General features: G+C 36.2%; 2 protein-coding genes across 2 annotated transcripts in view; both read right to left on the bottom strand.

Annotated features, from left to right (window-relative positions):
• Positions 1-16,484, bottom strand: part of LOC145637081 (cysteine-rich receptor-like protein kinase 10) — an 87,277-nt gene extending 70,793 nt beyond the window's left edge. Inside the window, exons 1-2 of the mRNA XM_081688592.1 lie at positions 16,448-16,484; positions 14,274-14,843 (exon numbers count right to left, since the gene is read on the bottom strand). Of these exons, the coding sequence (XP_081544718.1) occupies positions 14,274-14,843; positions 16,448-16,484 (607 nt within the window). The remainder of the gene's footprint in view (positions 1-14,273; positions 14,844-16,447) is intronic.
• On the bottom strand, positions 3,188-4,451 carry LOC145636013 (uncharacterized). Its single transcript, XM_081687452.1, has 4 exons — positions 4,257-4,451; positions 3,901-4,173; positions 3,697-3,812; positions 3,188-3,197 (listed from the first exon to the last, which is right to left on the bottom strand). The coding sequence occupies exons 1-4, from the start codon at positions 4,278-4,280 to the stop codon at positions 3,188-3,190; spliced, it is 423 nt and encodes a 140-aa protein (XP_081543578.1). The 5' UTR covers positions 4,281-4,451.
• Positions 16,485-17,405: the final 921 nt, after the last annotated feature.

The following is a 17,405-nucleotide window of genomic DNA, read 5'->3' as shown; positions in this document are numbered from 1 at the left end:
ATTTCCTACATTTCTTATTAAATGAACTTTATTTATCTCATAACATGTCAATATTATCTAGTTATAGGTGTATAAGGAAAGAAATCACATCAAAAGAGCATATTAACACAAAATGGCCCTAATATGGCCCATATGACTTCTATTCAACCCATTTTCTACCTTTCTTGTGAAATAGCCTTTTTGTTTCTCATAACATGTAATTTTTGGATAATATTAGGTGTCTAAGGCTAGAAATCACATCAATATAGCATTTCAAGAAGTTCAACAACGCATTTTACTCAACATGGCCCAAATAGGGCTTATATGACTTCTATGTAGCCCATTTTCTACATTACTTATCAAATGAACTATTTCTTTCTCATAACATGTCAATGTTGGGTAGTTGTATGTGTGTAAGCCCTAAAATTGTATAGGAGAGCATTTTATTAAGGTTTATGACGGTTTTTACCCAAAATGGCCCGAATATGGCCTATATGACCTTACTTTGCCCATTTCCTACATTTCTTATTAAATGAACTTTATTTATCTCATAACATGTCAATATTATCTAGTTATAGGTGTATAAGGAAAGAAATCACATCAAAAGAGCATATTAACACAAAATGGCCCTAATATGGCCCATATGACTTCTATTCAACCCATTTTCTACCTTTCTTGTGAAATAGCCTTTTTGTTTCTCATAACATGTCATTGTTGGATAATATTAGGTGTCTAAGGCTAGAAATCACATCAATATATCATTTCAAGAAATTTTAGGACTTACCTCATCAAGCTGTTGAGTGTCCGTACAATTAGTCACAATGTCAAGCATGAATCTCATCACATACAAAGCACAATCAAGTCCATTCTCTTGTTGTGCGCACTAGCATATGACAAACAAATCACATCAGTGAAACATGCAAAGGAAATGAGCAAATATTTACTACCATAGATTTTCAAGATAATCACAATAATATCATGTAAATTACCAACGGTGTCTTCCATGTTGGACCCTTTGGAGCACGACAATGTAGCTTCTTCATAACACTGTAGTATAAAAAATACAATCAAATTTGATTAGTCGTATGATTACTAAATTAGTTATTATTAGCAATAATCATCACTATAGGTTGCTATATATATTTACTTTTGCAATATAGACTTCACGAGCCACTTCTCCGATGATCGAGCTGAATCAAGGTGATAAATTGTGTTAGTGGAATTACAAATCACCATGAGGCTCCAATGCTTCCTACATAAGTTCACAATAGACAAGGTAATTAATATTTAGGAGTCAACATATAATGAGGCCAAATCGATTGAATTTGACATGGTTAGTCATACTCTCTATAACATGGGGCGAATATGAACTTGTCTCCCGCACGCGTTGATTCCCTTATACTCTGTTCAACATAGTACAACACGTCATGGGGGTTGCCTATGATTTTAGTAGTGGATAACTGCTCGGGGCATAACCACCCAACTTTACACGGAGAATCAGTGTCAGTTAAGTGCTCCTGTAGTGCTCTGCGTGCATGAACATTGATTAATTTATCAGATGTAGGATAATCACCATCAATTTGAATAACTTGAAAAAAGTATGAACTTTATGTAGGCATTGAAGTTACCTCATGAATGTTTGAATGAGGGAAATGTTAAGCTTTGCACCACGTAGAAATTCCTTCACATCTTCTTTGCTGATCCATGCAATTGCATCCTCATCATATTGGAACATTGCCTTAGGAAGTGCAACTTCCATGGGATCGACCAAATGACAAGCACGGTTGTGAAGAAAGGTCATGTCAGTAGAGAGCGATTGAAGAACAATGTCTTCAACAATTGGAGTAGGTGGCATGGGTGAACCTTTCGAAGAGTGCAACTTCGACGCTTGTTCACTCTTGGACTGTTGTTCACTAAGCTTCTTCTTAGGTTGATCAATTCTTTTAGGCTTCTCCACCCTCTTTCTCTTTGAAGTTTTGCTTCCATTGGAAATCTGAAATAGTTTGGGAAATAATAAGTTTCAACTCACAATCACTTATAATAGACACTTAGCGATTTTTATGTAATTTGAAATGACAAACACTTATAAATATGTGATTATGAATTGTTTTGAGATGCAAGGAGTTTATAAGTTGAGAAATGAAGAAAATAGGCAAGTGAGTAGCCATTTCGGCTCAAAATGGCTTTTTTTTATGAATTTGACCCAAAAACTTAGAACTTGGCGATTTTTATGTAATTTGAAATGACAAACACTTATAAATATGTGATTATGAGTTGTTTTGAGATTCAAGGAATTTATAAGTTGAGAAATGAAGAAAATAGGCAAGTGAGTAGCCATTTCGGCTCAAAATGGCTTTTTTTTATGAATTTGACCCAAAAACTTAGAACTTGGCGATTTTTATGTAATTTGAAATGACAAACACTTATAAATATGTGATTATGAGTTGTTTTGAGATGCAAGGAGTTTATAAGTTGAGAAATGAAGAAAATAGGCAAGTGAGTAGCCATTTCGGCTCAAAATGGCTTTTTTTTTTATTAATTTGACCCAAAAACTTAGAACTTGGCGATTTTTATGTAATTTGAAATGACAAACACTTATAAATATGTGATTATGAGTTGTTTTGAGATGCAAGGAGTTTATAAGTTGAGAAATGAAGAAAATAGGCAAGTGAGTAGCCATTTCGGCTCAAAATGGCTTTTTTTTATGAATTTGACCCAAAAACTTAGAACTTGGCGATTTTTATGTAATTTCAAATGACAAACACTTATAAATATGTGATTATGAGTTGTTTTGAGATGCAAGAAGTTTTTAAGTTGAGAAATGAAGAAAAAAGGCAAGTAAGTAGCCATTTCGGCTCAAAATGGCTACTTTTTGATGAAATGATGAAATAGTCAAGTGAGTAGCTAATTTACCTCCTTATTAATCAACTTCACCCATGCACGTGGCCAATCAACGAAGCTACCTACAGCTTGCCAAAGTGCTGTTATCTCAACCTCTTCTATCGGTACGGGTAGTGGGATGTCTTCGAACCCCGCAACCACTGAATCGATCCCAACAGAGTAATGATGTGGCCCCGCCGTAGCACCCGTCGTCGGTTGGGCACTACCATACGCCACCAAACTCAACACGGTACTATTTGCATGCCCCGGGGCTAGAAGTGCACACCGGGTGTCTTCCTACACAAGTAAATATATAAAAAGAAGATAGTTAAGTAGGACTTTTACAACAACATAGATATAACAAATATCATTAAGGTACAGGGTTACAAATTACCTGTAACTCTGGAAATTCATGCGGTGTTGGATTTTCAAGCTCCCTCGAGTCCGCATGTGTAGGAGTAGGAACCTACAACAGTACATCAATCATTGCACCTAAAATCTCAATTAACTCGGTATTTTAAAACTTTTAATAACCCAGTTGATTTTACCTGAGGTGACACATCTTCACCACGTATCTCATCTCCTCCATGTCTATCACCTTCTCCTTGTCCTTTTGGTTCAGAACATGAGTCAACCGGGGTACTCGTGAGGAACGGCAAAGTCGGTAAGTTCATCAGCTTCGCCCAAGCATTAAATTCACCAACTAACTCGTTGCGTACTTGTTCCTTAATTGATGCCACCTTGGCATCCAACTCCCCCGGTGAGTTAACACTGGCTCGAGATGTACCCGATTTTGTGTATTCGGGACCCATCACCTTATTCCATCCAAGCAATGACCCTCCCGAACCTACTACTCGTCCTGGATGGTATGGCCTTCCCAAAGCCATGGTGAAAGGGTCATTCTCAATACTTGGTTCAAATTTGCCCTCCACCATCTCTTGAGTGTGCTCAAGCTATAGCATAAGGAAAAATGAGGTCAGTAAAACAGTTAATGGTTAGATGCAAAAGTGACTTAATTTCAACAATTCATAGGTAACTTACTAGCTTATCCGCCAGTTTTTTAGCTTCCGGACCCTTGATGAACCATTTTCCGGTTTTCTTATCAAACGAATGGAGAGAACAAAAGAAATCACCGGCACGACTCACCAAGGTAGTGATCGTGGAACTAGAGGGTTCCTTCGATGCCACTAGAAGCGCTTTAGGGTATAAACCCGAAGCGGCCCACTCAGGTCTCTTTTCAGCAAAAGTCTTAGGACCCATACGATGGACGTATTCCTTCTTTTCTGCATTCGCTTGATTTTGCTCTCGAAGTTCCTACAAAACAAAAAATGTTAGTCTCATTAATACAAAAAGTGTCAAGCTATTATTCAATTGACATCAGATTTACACAAACTTACAATGGCTTTCTTTTGACTCTTCATTCTAACGAACTCTTCCCAATCATCTTTTGACACGGTCGGCCATATTTGCCACGGGAGACGGTTATCCTCTTTGGCATTCTTCTTCTTTGTTTGCACCTTCTTCTTCTTATGGATCCACCGATTAGTCAACTTGGTCTTAAAGCCTCTGAATCTTTCCGCTAATAAAGAGACAAACACCTTTTTCTTCTCGGGATCATTAGGAATAGAAAACTGCCTCTGCAAGCACAAATTAAAACCGATTATTGGTTTCTATTTAAAAACAATCATAAGGTTAAGGTATCTTAAATTGTCTAAATGTGCCAAAAACACACTTACCCTTGTATCATCCCAAAATGCTTGAATCAAACCCGGAGGTACTTGCCGCATTACAAGTGTAATGGGGATTTTCCGCGAACATAAGCCAACTTGATTAGCATATTGTCGACGCCATTTGGGCCCGGGTTGGCCTTTGTTGTCATACTCCAAGACCATGGGACCGTCCGGTTTCTTAAAGCTTCTCGTCGGACCCCTTGTTTTTCTTTCAGCCGGTGCCTTTTCCCCCCCTCCACCACCTATGTTGTTTTCATCTTGTCCTTGGCCTTGACTTTCAGGAGTCGGGTTCTCACCAACAATCTCACGTGCTGTATTTTCAATGGCCGGTGCACGTTCAGCTAACTTTTCAAAATCGTCAAGCCTACGCTCGAACTCATCTTGAGCCTGATCCTCTGGCTCACCCAAGTCATCCTCCTTATTCACATCATAAGGAGCATCACTATCATCGGAGTCGTCATCCTCGTACTCGTCCTCATACTCATCATCGTCAATGTCCTCTACCAAACGAGGATCATGATCGTCCGCCATGAGATATAAGCACCTGTCAAAGCAATCATAAAACAATATTAGTGTATAGTAAAGTATATGCATGATAGTTATTATGGTTATGTAGAAGCTATTTTAGCCAATTTCACCTACTTATTACTGTCCTATAACCTTGTATATGCATGATAATGAGTACAAAATGCCAATTTCAATCTACATATGGAAAATAGGTTGTTAGAATGAATAAATGTTAGTTCATACACAAAACAAAGGAGTTGGGTTAAGTAGAAGCTATTTATGCCAGTTTCACCTACTTATGGTCCTATAACCTTGTATATGCATGATAATGAGTACACTTAGGCAATTTCAAACTACAAATATATCATTTTCGCTTACTTATGCTCCTATATACATGATAACTAAACTATATTTGCAATGAAACCATTACTAACTTTTAATCAAACTAACTCATTCTGAAATTCCTTCGTTGTGGTCTGATCGCATATAACCTGCTTCGTTGTCTATGTCATTTAGTACTCTAGGTCTAGGAATAGTGAAAGGTGCTGAATCATCAAACGCATCATATTCTTCCTCATCCTCAACATCTCCAATGCCTAGGATTCTTCTTTTGCCAGCTAGCACTATAGACCATTTTGAATCCATTGGGTCAGTTACGTAGAACACTTGCTTAGCTTGAGATGCAAGGATAAATGGTTCCGCACTATCATTCAAGTGGCCAAGATCTACAAGAGTAAAGTCCTCATGTTTGACGTTTCGCCTGATATTATCAACCCACTTACACTTGAAAAGAGCAACCGTGAAGTCACAATAATCAAGCTCCCATATTTCTTGAATTCGACCATAGTATGACAACTCTGCATCGACAGGTGATTTATCCTTAGAACTTGCAAACTCCCTTGACGACGCCACAAGAGTTACACCACTGTTTTGGGTGGAGGAAGATTTCAAATCACGAGCCTCGGTCCAAAAAGTGTACCCATTGATGTCATATCCCTCAAATGAACGGACATCATCCCTAGGACCGTACGCAAGCCACCGTACTGTATCGGTCACATTAGTATCATTCAATCCACTCATTACTCGTTCACGAAACCAATCAACAAATTTCTTATTATGCAACTGCATAAGTGCCCTTTCACCTTTGGATGGAAATTCGGCACGCAAACAAGCCATGTGCTCGTCTAAATATGGGTGCACATCTGAAACATGGTGCAACACATAAAGGTGTGCTTGTAAGAACTGATCTCGGTCTGGTGACATTCGTTTCGACCCAATTGTGCCATGACCATCAAGTCTACCTTCATGTCGAGAAGTAGAAAGACCAATAGGTTGAGCAAGGGCTATGTAGTCCGCCACAAAGTTACCTATCTCCTCACCCACTGTCCCTTGCATTATACTTCCTTCAGGGTGAGCTCGGTTCCGTACTTTATCTTGTAATGTACCCATGTGTCTTTCAAAAGGGTAGCACCACCTCATGAACACTGGACCGCACAACTTAATCTCACGCACCAAATGAAGAACCAGATGAACCATTATGTCAAAAAATGAGGGTGGGAAATACATCTCAAATTTGCACAAAGTCACAACCACATCAGCTTGCAAAGCATCTAGTGTACAAGGATCAAGAACTTTGCTACAAATTGTATTGAAAAACGAACAAAGGCTTGTAATCGCTTCCCTCACGTGTTTCGGTAGAATTCCACGGATTGCAATCGGTAGGAATACTTGCATCATAATGTGACAATCATGGGATTTCATACTTGTCAGCTTCAATTCTCCATTTAAGGTTACAAATCTTTTCATGTTAGATGAGTACCCTGATGGAACCTTAATGCCGTACAAACATGCACAAAACATACGTTTCTCTACCCTTGACAATGTATAGCAAGCCGGGGGTAAATAATTCTTTTCATCCTTCCCTTTACCCTTATCTTTCTTCTTTGACGCATCTTTGGCCTTTCCCTTTCCCTTGTTCTTCTCCTTCCCTTTTTTCGAAACACTTTCATCTTCTATTCTCGGCTCCTTTCCCTTTCTGACCTTTTCTTGAGGCCACAATTCTGGACGAATCCCCATCTCTTGCAAATCTAACCGAGCACCCTTTCCGTCCTTTGTTTTGCCTGGGATATTCATAAGCGTCCCCAAAAGAGCATCACACACATTCTTCTCTATATGCATCACATCAAGACAATGCCTAACGTCATGTTCTCTCCAGTACGGCAGCTTCCAAAAGATTGATTCTTTCTTAAACAGAGCAGCTGAGACCATAGTTTTTTCTGATTTTCCAAACACCGTTTGTATCCCTTTCACCCGAGCACTAATCTCAGCACCAGTCAATGGTCTAGGCGCAATATCCTCTTCCACGGTTCCATCGAAAGCCTTTTTCTGCCTACGGTACGGATGATCACGCCTAAGGAACCTTCGAGTCCGTAGGTACACATCTTTGTGAGAATGAGTCAGGTATACGCTTGATGTGTCATCAATACATATGGGGCATGATTTTTTCCCTTTGACCTTGTACCCACACAAGTTGCCATATGCAGGGAAGTCATTCATGGTCCACATAAGGGCTGCACGCAATGTGAACATCTCGTTCTGATGAGCATCGAAAACGGAAACCCCTTCGTCCCACATCTTTCTCAAGTCGTCAATAAGCGGCGCAAGGTAAACATCTATGTCGTTTCCAGGTTGCTTAGGACCAGTTATTAGCAATGAAAGCATTACATACTTACGTTTCATGCACAGCCAAGGAGGCAAATTATAAATCACTAAAAGTACCGGCCATGTGCTGTGTTGGGTACTAAGAGTGCCAAATGGATTCATCCCGTCCGTGCACAACCCAAGCCTTAAATTTCTGACTTCATTACCAAATTCCTCAAACTTCAAATCAATGTTCTTCCACTGTGGAGAGTCAGCTGGATGCTTCAGCATTCTGTTTTTCTTTCTTCCCTCTGCATGCCACCTCAAGTTTTTAGCGTCTTTTGGTATTGAGAACAGACGCTTAAACCTTGGAATAATGGGAAGATACCACAACACCTTAGCAGGAGGTTCCTCCGTGCCAGGATTGCAACTCATGCGCTTGTACCGCGACCGCTTGCATCGTGGACACTCCTGCAGTTTTTCATACTCATTTCGATACAAAATACAGTCATTAGGACATGCATGTATCTTCTTATACTCCAAACCAAAGGGACACATGAGCTTCTTTGCGTAATAATAAGACTTAGGAATTTCATTCCCATCAGGCAACATATCACTTAATGCGGTCAACAAAGAAGTAAAACTGATGTACGTCCACCCATGCTTCGACTTAATGTTGAAAAGTGTTAGCACAGCCGATAGTTTGGAGTATTTTTTGCACCCGGGATACAAAGGCTTTTTGGAAGCCTCCGATAATAATTCAAACACTTCACCTTCAACACCTTGCAACATCTCATCCACTTGTTCATCCTCGACCTCATCCGCCTGATCTTCATCGGCTCCATCCTCACCATTATCAACAATATACTCATCATTCTCGTATTCCTCGTCCACATGAATCTCAGTGCTTCTAACACGCACATCATTCCGATCAAGATCCCCACTGTACTCTCCACTTTCTCCGTGCCAAATCCACACATGGTAAAATTGCCTAAACCCACGACATAATACATGATCTCTAATGATTTCAACACTATCGACCACATTCACACAATTACAATCAACACAAGGACAATAAAGGCCTTTGCCTCCCAGTGTGCGTTGATAAGCTAAAGCCCTCTCGCAAAACTCTTGAACCCCATTCCAAAATTCCAATGTATCGCGTCTACCATACATCCAACCACGATCCTTCTCCATTTAGTAAATTGTCTCTAAACATATATATAGCACCATATAATTATAATGTGTAAGTGCTACATATTTTATGTAAATCAAATTCAAGTACAAAACGTGAATATGCCATTCATATAGTGAAAAAATGCATGTTTCCAAAGGGTCCTTATCACTCCAACCTAACCCATCCTTGAATGTCTACTCTCACTAGTGAATGTATGTCAACTTTCCAATTTTAAGGAAAATCCGGCAGCATTTCCCCCTAGTTCTCCAAGTACACGATGTAGATAATTAATTACCCACATATGTACCCAGAGAACATAGTGAGGAAATGGTAAGCCGAGATGTTCCTTAAAATTGAAAAGAAAACATACATTCACCACCTAAGTGAGAGTACACATTCAAGAATAGTCCCAACTGGGGACTATTCAAGACTTTCTCCTAATGAGAAAGCCTTGAACGGGTATCTAGGCATATGATGATGCAATTCAAGTATTCTATATATTGTTGTATTTATTTGCAATTAAACAATACACAAGTTGCAATTTCATGAATAAACTTTTATTAAATGGATGAATAGAAAGAAATATAGCTAAGTAAAGTTTAGTAGTCATACCAATATGGCAAATACCCACTTGAGCTCAATATATATGTACGTAGTCCTCAAGCTAATTAAACTCTTGCTTCAATTCACATATGAATCTATATATTAAAAAAAACAAAAATTAGCAACGTCACTAATTCTCTAATATATTCACAAATCTCTAATGTATTCACAATTCTCTAATTTATTCACAATTCTCTAATGTATTCACAATTCTCTAATTTATTCACAACTAATTAAGTGGCAATATCACTATTTCTCTAATTTATGCACAATTCTCTAATTTAATCACAATTCTCTAAATTATTCACAAATCTATAATGTAATCACAATTCTCTAGTTTATTCACAATTTTCTAATTTATTCACAACTAATTAGAAGCAAGGTCACTAATTCTTTAATATATTCACAATTACCCATTAAAACAACCTAAAATTACACATTAAAACATACAAAAACTCAACTAATTAAGTAACATTTTTACTAATCTCTATTATATTCATAATTAATCATTAAATCAACCTCAAAATAACCCATTAAAACATACAAATTTTTCAACTAAGGAACAAGGTAATGCAAAATTACTCTAATCTATAATATGTATTCAAAATTACTCTAAACATACAAAATTACCCTAATGTATAATATGTATTCAAAATTTCTAAATAAACAACCAATGCAAAAATTAAAAAAATTAGGTAAAATTATATACATTCCTTGACTTTAATTTTCTTAACAATAATTGTTCAAAATGCTATTGAAAATAATAGAATTACATATTTCAAAATAAACACTTACCCTAAATTAGTTGGAGGTGGAAGAAGCTAAGGGGATGAGAGATTAAGGACGACCCTCGCGCTAGTGGAGGTAGCAGCGGTGGTGCGCACTAGTGGAGGCAGCGCGGAGGTGGAGGCGGTGGGCGCTGGTGGAGGGAACAACGCTGAGGTGGAGGCGGTGCGCTGCTGTTTCAACTCAAACAATGCTGGTGGCTAGAGGCCGGTGAAAGACAGAGAAGGGCAGGGGAGGGAAAAGACAATGACAGGGGAGAATTAAGGGGGGTGGTTTTCGACAATTCGTACAATGCTGGTGGTGTTTCAATTCGTACAAGGCCGGTGTTTCTATTCGACAATTCGTACAAGGGCAGGGGAGAAATAAGGGCGGTGTTTCAATTCGAACAACGCTGGTGGCTGGAGGCCGGTGGCCGGTGAAGGTGGTGGTTGTGGTGGAGGGAAAAGGGGGAGGTTCGTTGTTCTTCAATTCGTCTATAATGAAAGAAGTCAGGTTAGAAAGGAATGAATTGAAAGAGAAAGAGAGGAAGGAGAAGAAAGGAAGTAGGAAGGCCGCGTTTTTTAAGGTTTGAAAAAAGACCCGGTTTAATTGGCACCGGTTCAAACCGGTGCCAAAAATAAAATAGGCACCGGTTCAATGCAAACCGGTGCCTTTTTCCTTTGTTTAAAAACCCGCCCAATTTTGGGCCGATTTTTGGCACCGGTTTGGCCTGAACCGGTGCCATATGGGGGGTGCCTAATGCTTTTTTTCTACTAGTGTTATGCTTATGGATGATGTTGCAAAACTTGATGATCTCCAATGTGATTTGTTACTATTTCATGCGTGTAATGTGGTTTCAAAACTCTACTTTGCGATGCGCACTTGTCCCCCTCGTATTTTTTAAGTGACCCATATTTTCTTTAAATGTAGCCCTTTGAGCTTCTTTGAAGCGCATTGTTACCACTTCGGGGCCTGGTTTTGGTGATTTGCAAAGGAGAATTGCCACCTTGCCTTTTGCTTATGGTGATCTGGGTGTTTAATCATCGGATGATGTTCGACACTATATATGCTTTCCTTGCGTCATGTTTACAATCTACTGGTCTTCAGGGTACGTTTCTTATTCTGGTATTGTTGGTACGAGACCAGTCTTTGATGATGCTCTTCGTCTTTTATAAGACTGTGGAGACTGACCTAATGCGTAACTCTAATGAGATATATATTTCACAAAGGTTACTTCTTCTACAACATCCACTTTCTCCTTATCTCCTCGTCAGATTGCCTTATGGATATCCCAGCATGGGGATCACACTTCTGTCTGGTTCCAGGCATTCCCAATATCAGGTTTGGTTCAAACTATGAATGGTAAGACATTTTTTTGCTACAAATTCGGTGTTCCTTTGTTCACCGTTTTGACACCGTGTTCTGCTTGATCAAGGGTTTTCGATGGGGATACATTTGGGGATCATGTATTGTCTTGTGGTGGGATGGTGGGTATTAAATATCGACATAATGTTGTTCGCAATACCCTTGTTGATATTTGTTTTTTGGTCTGGAATTTCTGCTCGAAAGGAGGTTAATGTTGGGTTGACTGGAGGAAACGATGGGGCTCTTGAAGTTGTAGATGTGTTGCTTTATTCTTGGGATAGAGGCCTTGATGTATGTGTTAACTTGATGAGGTCTTTTCCTTTAACACAATCAGGGTTGTCTGAGTTTAATCCTGGTCGTGTTATGTCCGTCGCTGCTCAGCGGAAGCGGGACAACTATAGGGCACGTTGCAGAGCTGTTGGCTATGGTTTTCTTCCCTTCTCCTTTTCTTCTTTGGGGGAATTTGAAAATAATATTGTTGCGTTGCTGAAGCAGGTTCAGACGTTCGCATGGACTCAGGATATAGGTGCTCGTGTAGTTGCTCACATTTTTCAGGAGTATCACGCTCCCTATACGAGAGCCCATTTGAGCTTGAAGTATGGATGCAGCATGGGCTCTTCTCATACCCAGTGCTTAATAATCCACTTGAAAGTGGGAGTAGATAAGATTTGAACTCGTGAACTTTATGTCACGTTGGTTTTGATACCATGTTAGAGGACCAACTCTACCAAAAGGTTAAGCTAATGGATGAGGCCCATGAATATGTTTTTACACTCTATCACGCCCTTCACACGAAAGCCCGTTTGGGCTAGAACTACGGATGCAGCATGGGTCCTTCTCATACCCAACGCTTAATATTCCACTTAAAGGTGAGGGTTAATGAGATTCGAATCTGTGACCTTAGGGTCAACCCGGTTCTGATATCATGTTAGAGGACTAAATCAACCAAAAGCTTAAATTGATGTTTAACAGTCTTGACACCCAGGAATATATTTTTATACTCTCACTTAATATATACAAACACAAACATCATTACATATGACATTTTTTTTTAATTTAACAATGTCAGGTGTCACTTCACTCAACCTATTATTTTTATCCCCATTTTAACATTAAAAAAAGCCTTAATTCAATACATATACTTCGTATTGTTTAGTTTATTTCCCCCCAACTTAGTATCTCTATCTATCTTATAAGTTTATTCCATTTTGACCTCTTCATTTTCTTTATGAACTATTCATTTTTACAATAATAAATTAAAATAATAATAAAAATAAATAAATATTATATTATATACCTACGATCAACCTATTGCACGGCCATAAGGCTAGTTAATAATAATATAGTATTTTTCACATAAATAAGATATCTCAATCTTAATTTCCACACTAGATTTTCACTTATAATAGACCCACCCAATTATCTTATACGGAATTATGTCACGTTAGGTATCCTATAAAACAGTATTTTCTTCATTTAGGGAGCGTTTGGTTCGCAAACTGGTATGGGGTTGGAATCGGGAATGAAATCATAGTGGTATGAGTTTGGAATTTGATTCTTAATACCATATGCTTGGTATGATTATGGAATGCAATTTTTTTTTTTTTTTTTATTTGATACCTAAAAGTAAGGGAATGAGCCAAACCCACCTCCCCCCAAGCTTTCTAAACCCCAACCTTGGGAGTTTGAGGTATGGGTTTGAAACTCTTAAAATCATAAAACAAACATAAGGTATTGAAAATTCTACAATGCAATGATCGTTTGAAATATGACTATCATAATTTTTTAATGATTATATAATTCATATTTAACGTATTTTTATCCAAGTAATTGATTATATTATTCTATCTTTGCTATAAAATATTACTATCAACATTTTTTTTAATTTATTAAATTTTTAGTTCCATTTATGTAATTTTTATTCTTATTTTACATTTTCTCAAAAAAATTATTTTATATTGGATTAAAATTTTCAAAAATTATATTTGCACTATAGAAATTAGAATACTAATTGTGTCCAATTTATGACTAGAAAAAATGGATCGCTCATATTATTAATCATTAAAATAATAAGGTAGTCATATTTTATACGACCGATGTAGAAACATCCATAAGGTATGGGTTTATACCATGCTAAACCCATACATTATATCTTAATTATGTGAACCAAACACCCCCTTAGAATAACTAACACACTCTTTTATTTTCATTATTTATGATGATGTGAATTATGATAATCCAAATTATTAATTTAGGTATTTTGGACTGCAACTTTTTACATTTTACTTAAAAGGTATTCCTTAGCCTTGTTAGTTTAAATGTTTAAATATTAGTACTTAAAAGGTTCTATAATGTTGAAGGATATTATTCATTAGTTAAGGAAAGTTAATTAAGGTAGAATACATCGTGTTGGGGGAGACATTTTAGAAAAAGGATAAACATAGCGGCTACATTATAAAAGTTAAAAGTTTTAAATAACAAAACACATTAAATATAACATATAATAAATCAATCTACGCGTAATTTACATATTTCAAATGAGCAATACTAAAACATCGTAAATTACATACCTGGAATTATTCTTGCAATATGTGTAGGAGAAGGCACTATGCTTGATATTGGTGAGCTTGACGGCTTCAATTTTGTTAAATAAAAAAACTCATATAATTCATACCTTAGATTACAACTAGGCGTTGACACAATTCCCCCTTGCCACAATAGGCTATTAAAATAAGTTTTAGCTACACTGAAGCACTCGATACAATCTTCTCTAGTCAAGTTGGGAGTACATTGAGCCGAAGTGTACAAATACTTTTTCAAGGGTGAAAACCATGTATTTGTAGTGGCATACTTGTTACCGGACTTGTCCGAAGCTGCCTTAGACGTTACGTTTCTCAAGGTATCGTTGAGCAACTTAGTCCAATCTTCGACATGGTCCGTGACATTGTTAACATTGTATAGCACATAGTTTGGTTTTACTTGTAGGAGATCAGAAAAAGAAAATTTTGAACATCGAAGTGTGCATTGTTCCTTCCAAATTATTGCTTCCTGAGTTTGACACGCGATTAGGGCTTCGCTAGCTATCTTGACACAATCGTTACAATCAACGCGATAAATGTCACCTCGGCACAAGGCAAGGCCATAAACAGGATATTCATTTTCTAAGCCTTGCTTTAGAGTAACAAGACCATCATTGGCTGTAGAAATTTTGGAGACTAAATTAGATAGTAGATGGCGGAGATTGGTGTTATACAAGCCTTGAAAAGTTTAAGTTCGCGACAAGGCTTTGGAGCAATTCAAGTGTGTGTAATCTAAATAAAACGAATTTGACACATTAAATTGTAAAATTGCTAGTATTAAGATGATGAGCACCATGAAGATTTGATAAACACACTGATTAGTGATTACCCGTATTGTGTTTGTAGTTTTCGGCTTGTTTGAGACTAGAACATCAATTCATATATATTAGCTCATATATAATACAAGGTGGGTACTTGTTTCAACAAACAAAAAGACTAATAGAAAAAAAAAAAAAAGTCACTTCAATTCCTAACTTTAAAAAAGTCACTTCCACACTTTGAAAAAAATGTCTCCACAATGAATCTCTAAATTCCTAACCCATGATTCAATCCACTACTTTCTCACTTTTACAATACTTTGAACTCATTTTTATTTTTCAACGGTGATAATAAACTGCTTCTTAACCAGTCTTTTTAGAAAATTGACTTATTACTAATTTTAATGTATCTCTCTTTCTAATATAATACTCCCTCCATTTCATAATGTTAGTCTCATATACTATTTTGGACGTTTCAAAAAAATCTACCCATATTGAATATATTTCATTTATAACTTGATTTTTTTGGAATTAATTGATTATGGATTGATGACATGACTTTAAGTAAGGAAATTTTTACCTTAAATCATGCAATTATGACTTGGGCTTTCCTAATAAAAAATTAAAAAAATTAAATAAGGTAAACTAATAATGAATCATGTTGTACTTTAATGTTAGATTCCAAATATATTTGTTTTCTTATTTTATGTGATTGATTCCATGTGAGACTAACATTATGAAACGGAGGGAGTACTTCGTATACAAAATTATGGGTTAGTCCTATCTCACATTCAATAAAACTTTTGAGGGTTGTTCGCGATCCGATTTAGTACGGTTAAGATCTCAATCTATACCAAACCACAAAATTACAGTTTGCAATTTTCTCAAACCACACCAAACCGCATTTATTACTAAATTGCACTGAAAATATGGTTTAGGCCCTATTTGATTCACCTTAATTTTGCTCAACTGAAATTATTTTTATTGAACTGAACTTATTTTTACTGAACTGAACTTAATTTTACTGAACTGAAATTATTTTTACTGAATTGAACTTATTTTTACTGAACTGAAATTATTTTTACTGATTTTCTATTATAATTCTTCTTTAAGAAAACTAAATTTTACTGAACTGAAATTATTTTTACTGAACTGAAATTAAGTTATATTTTGTGATTATTAATTTAGAAAGCAAAAATTAAAACTCATATTTTGTAACCCTTAATTACCTAATAGTCAAATATTATATATATATATATATATATATATATATATATATATATATATATATATATAGGGTTGTGATCCAATAAGAAGGATATTAAAATGAGAAGAATGAGAAAAAATCTTGATCGTACATGTAAATCCCACGATTCATATTTCATCTGCCGAAATGCAAATTTAATATAAAAGTTTTGCATATTTGATACAAAATTTATGCACACAAATCTTTACTTTCAATACCTCTCTTTAGAGTAACGAAACACTTAGATTTCTCCATTCAAACTTATTTTAAAGATCAAGCTTTTATTTATAATGATGAGAAAGTAATAGTGGTAGTGAACAACTTGCATACTCTATAGTATTTGAGGCTTTGTTAAGTAGATTAGTTCTTTTGTCGATTCGCATTCTCGAACTCGTCGTAGTGTTTTAACATTATTCTAGGAATAAAAATTTATAACGTTAACCAAAAAAAGGATCTAGATTATAACTTAGCAAATATAGATTTTGAAAATCAATCAATCAACTGAACATAGGTTGATTGAAATACCTTCCTCATGTATATACTACGTACAAAACATTCAACATTATTATGCACATTTCATTAGCATAATTTACATCTTTAGTACAAAAGATTTGCACGTTTCTATCTGTAAATATGCATGTATCACTTTTAAAATCTGCACAAAATCTGCACAATTTTGATCAAGAATAATGCACATTTTGTAGATTAGTAAGGCATATTTTGTATACGAATGATGCACATTCAATTTAAAGATCGAGGAGAAAAATTAAGAAAAGAGAGAATATTGAGCACATAGAAGGTAATAGTTGGTTCGTGGAGGCAGATGCACGATCCACATGGTGCATCCGCTCCAAAATACAAAAAGGCGGAATGAACATTCAGCTATATACTAATGAACATAGTCATATAAAAGAACATAGTAGTCATTTATAATGCACATGGACATATACATAAAAGAACATAGTGTTCATTTGTAATGTACATTAGTTTTTTATGCAACAATTTTGTATATATATTTTTTTTATAAGAAATTTTGTATAATGAAATAGATAAATAGTACTATAATTAATTTTTTTTACCACACATTAATTACAAATCATTTCAATTTTTTTTTACCAAAAGTTCACTTTCTCTCTCCAAACAAAACTTCAAACCCATTTAAATTCCTCAAACCTC

The sequence above is a fragment of the Chenopodium album genome, chromosome 6 (assembly GCF_948465745.1).
Source record: "Chenopodium album chromosome 6, dcCheAlbu1.1, whole genome shotgun sequence".
Classification (NCBI taxonomy): domain Eukaryota; kingdom Viridiplantae; phylum Streptophyta; class Magnoliopsida; order Caryophyllales; family Amaranthaceae; genus Chenopodium; species Chenopodium album.
Note: the sequence above shows the minus strand (reverse complement) of the source record. Positions and strands in the feature narration are given on the sequence as shown.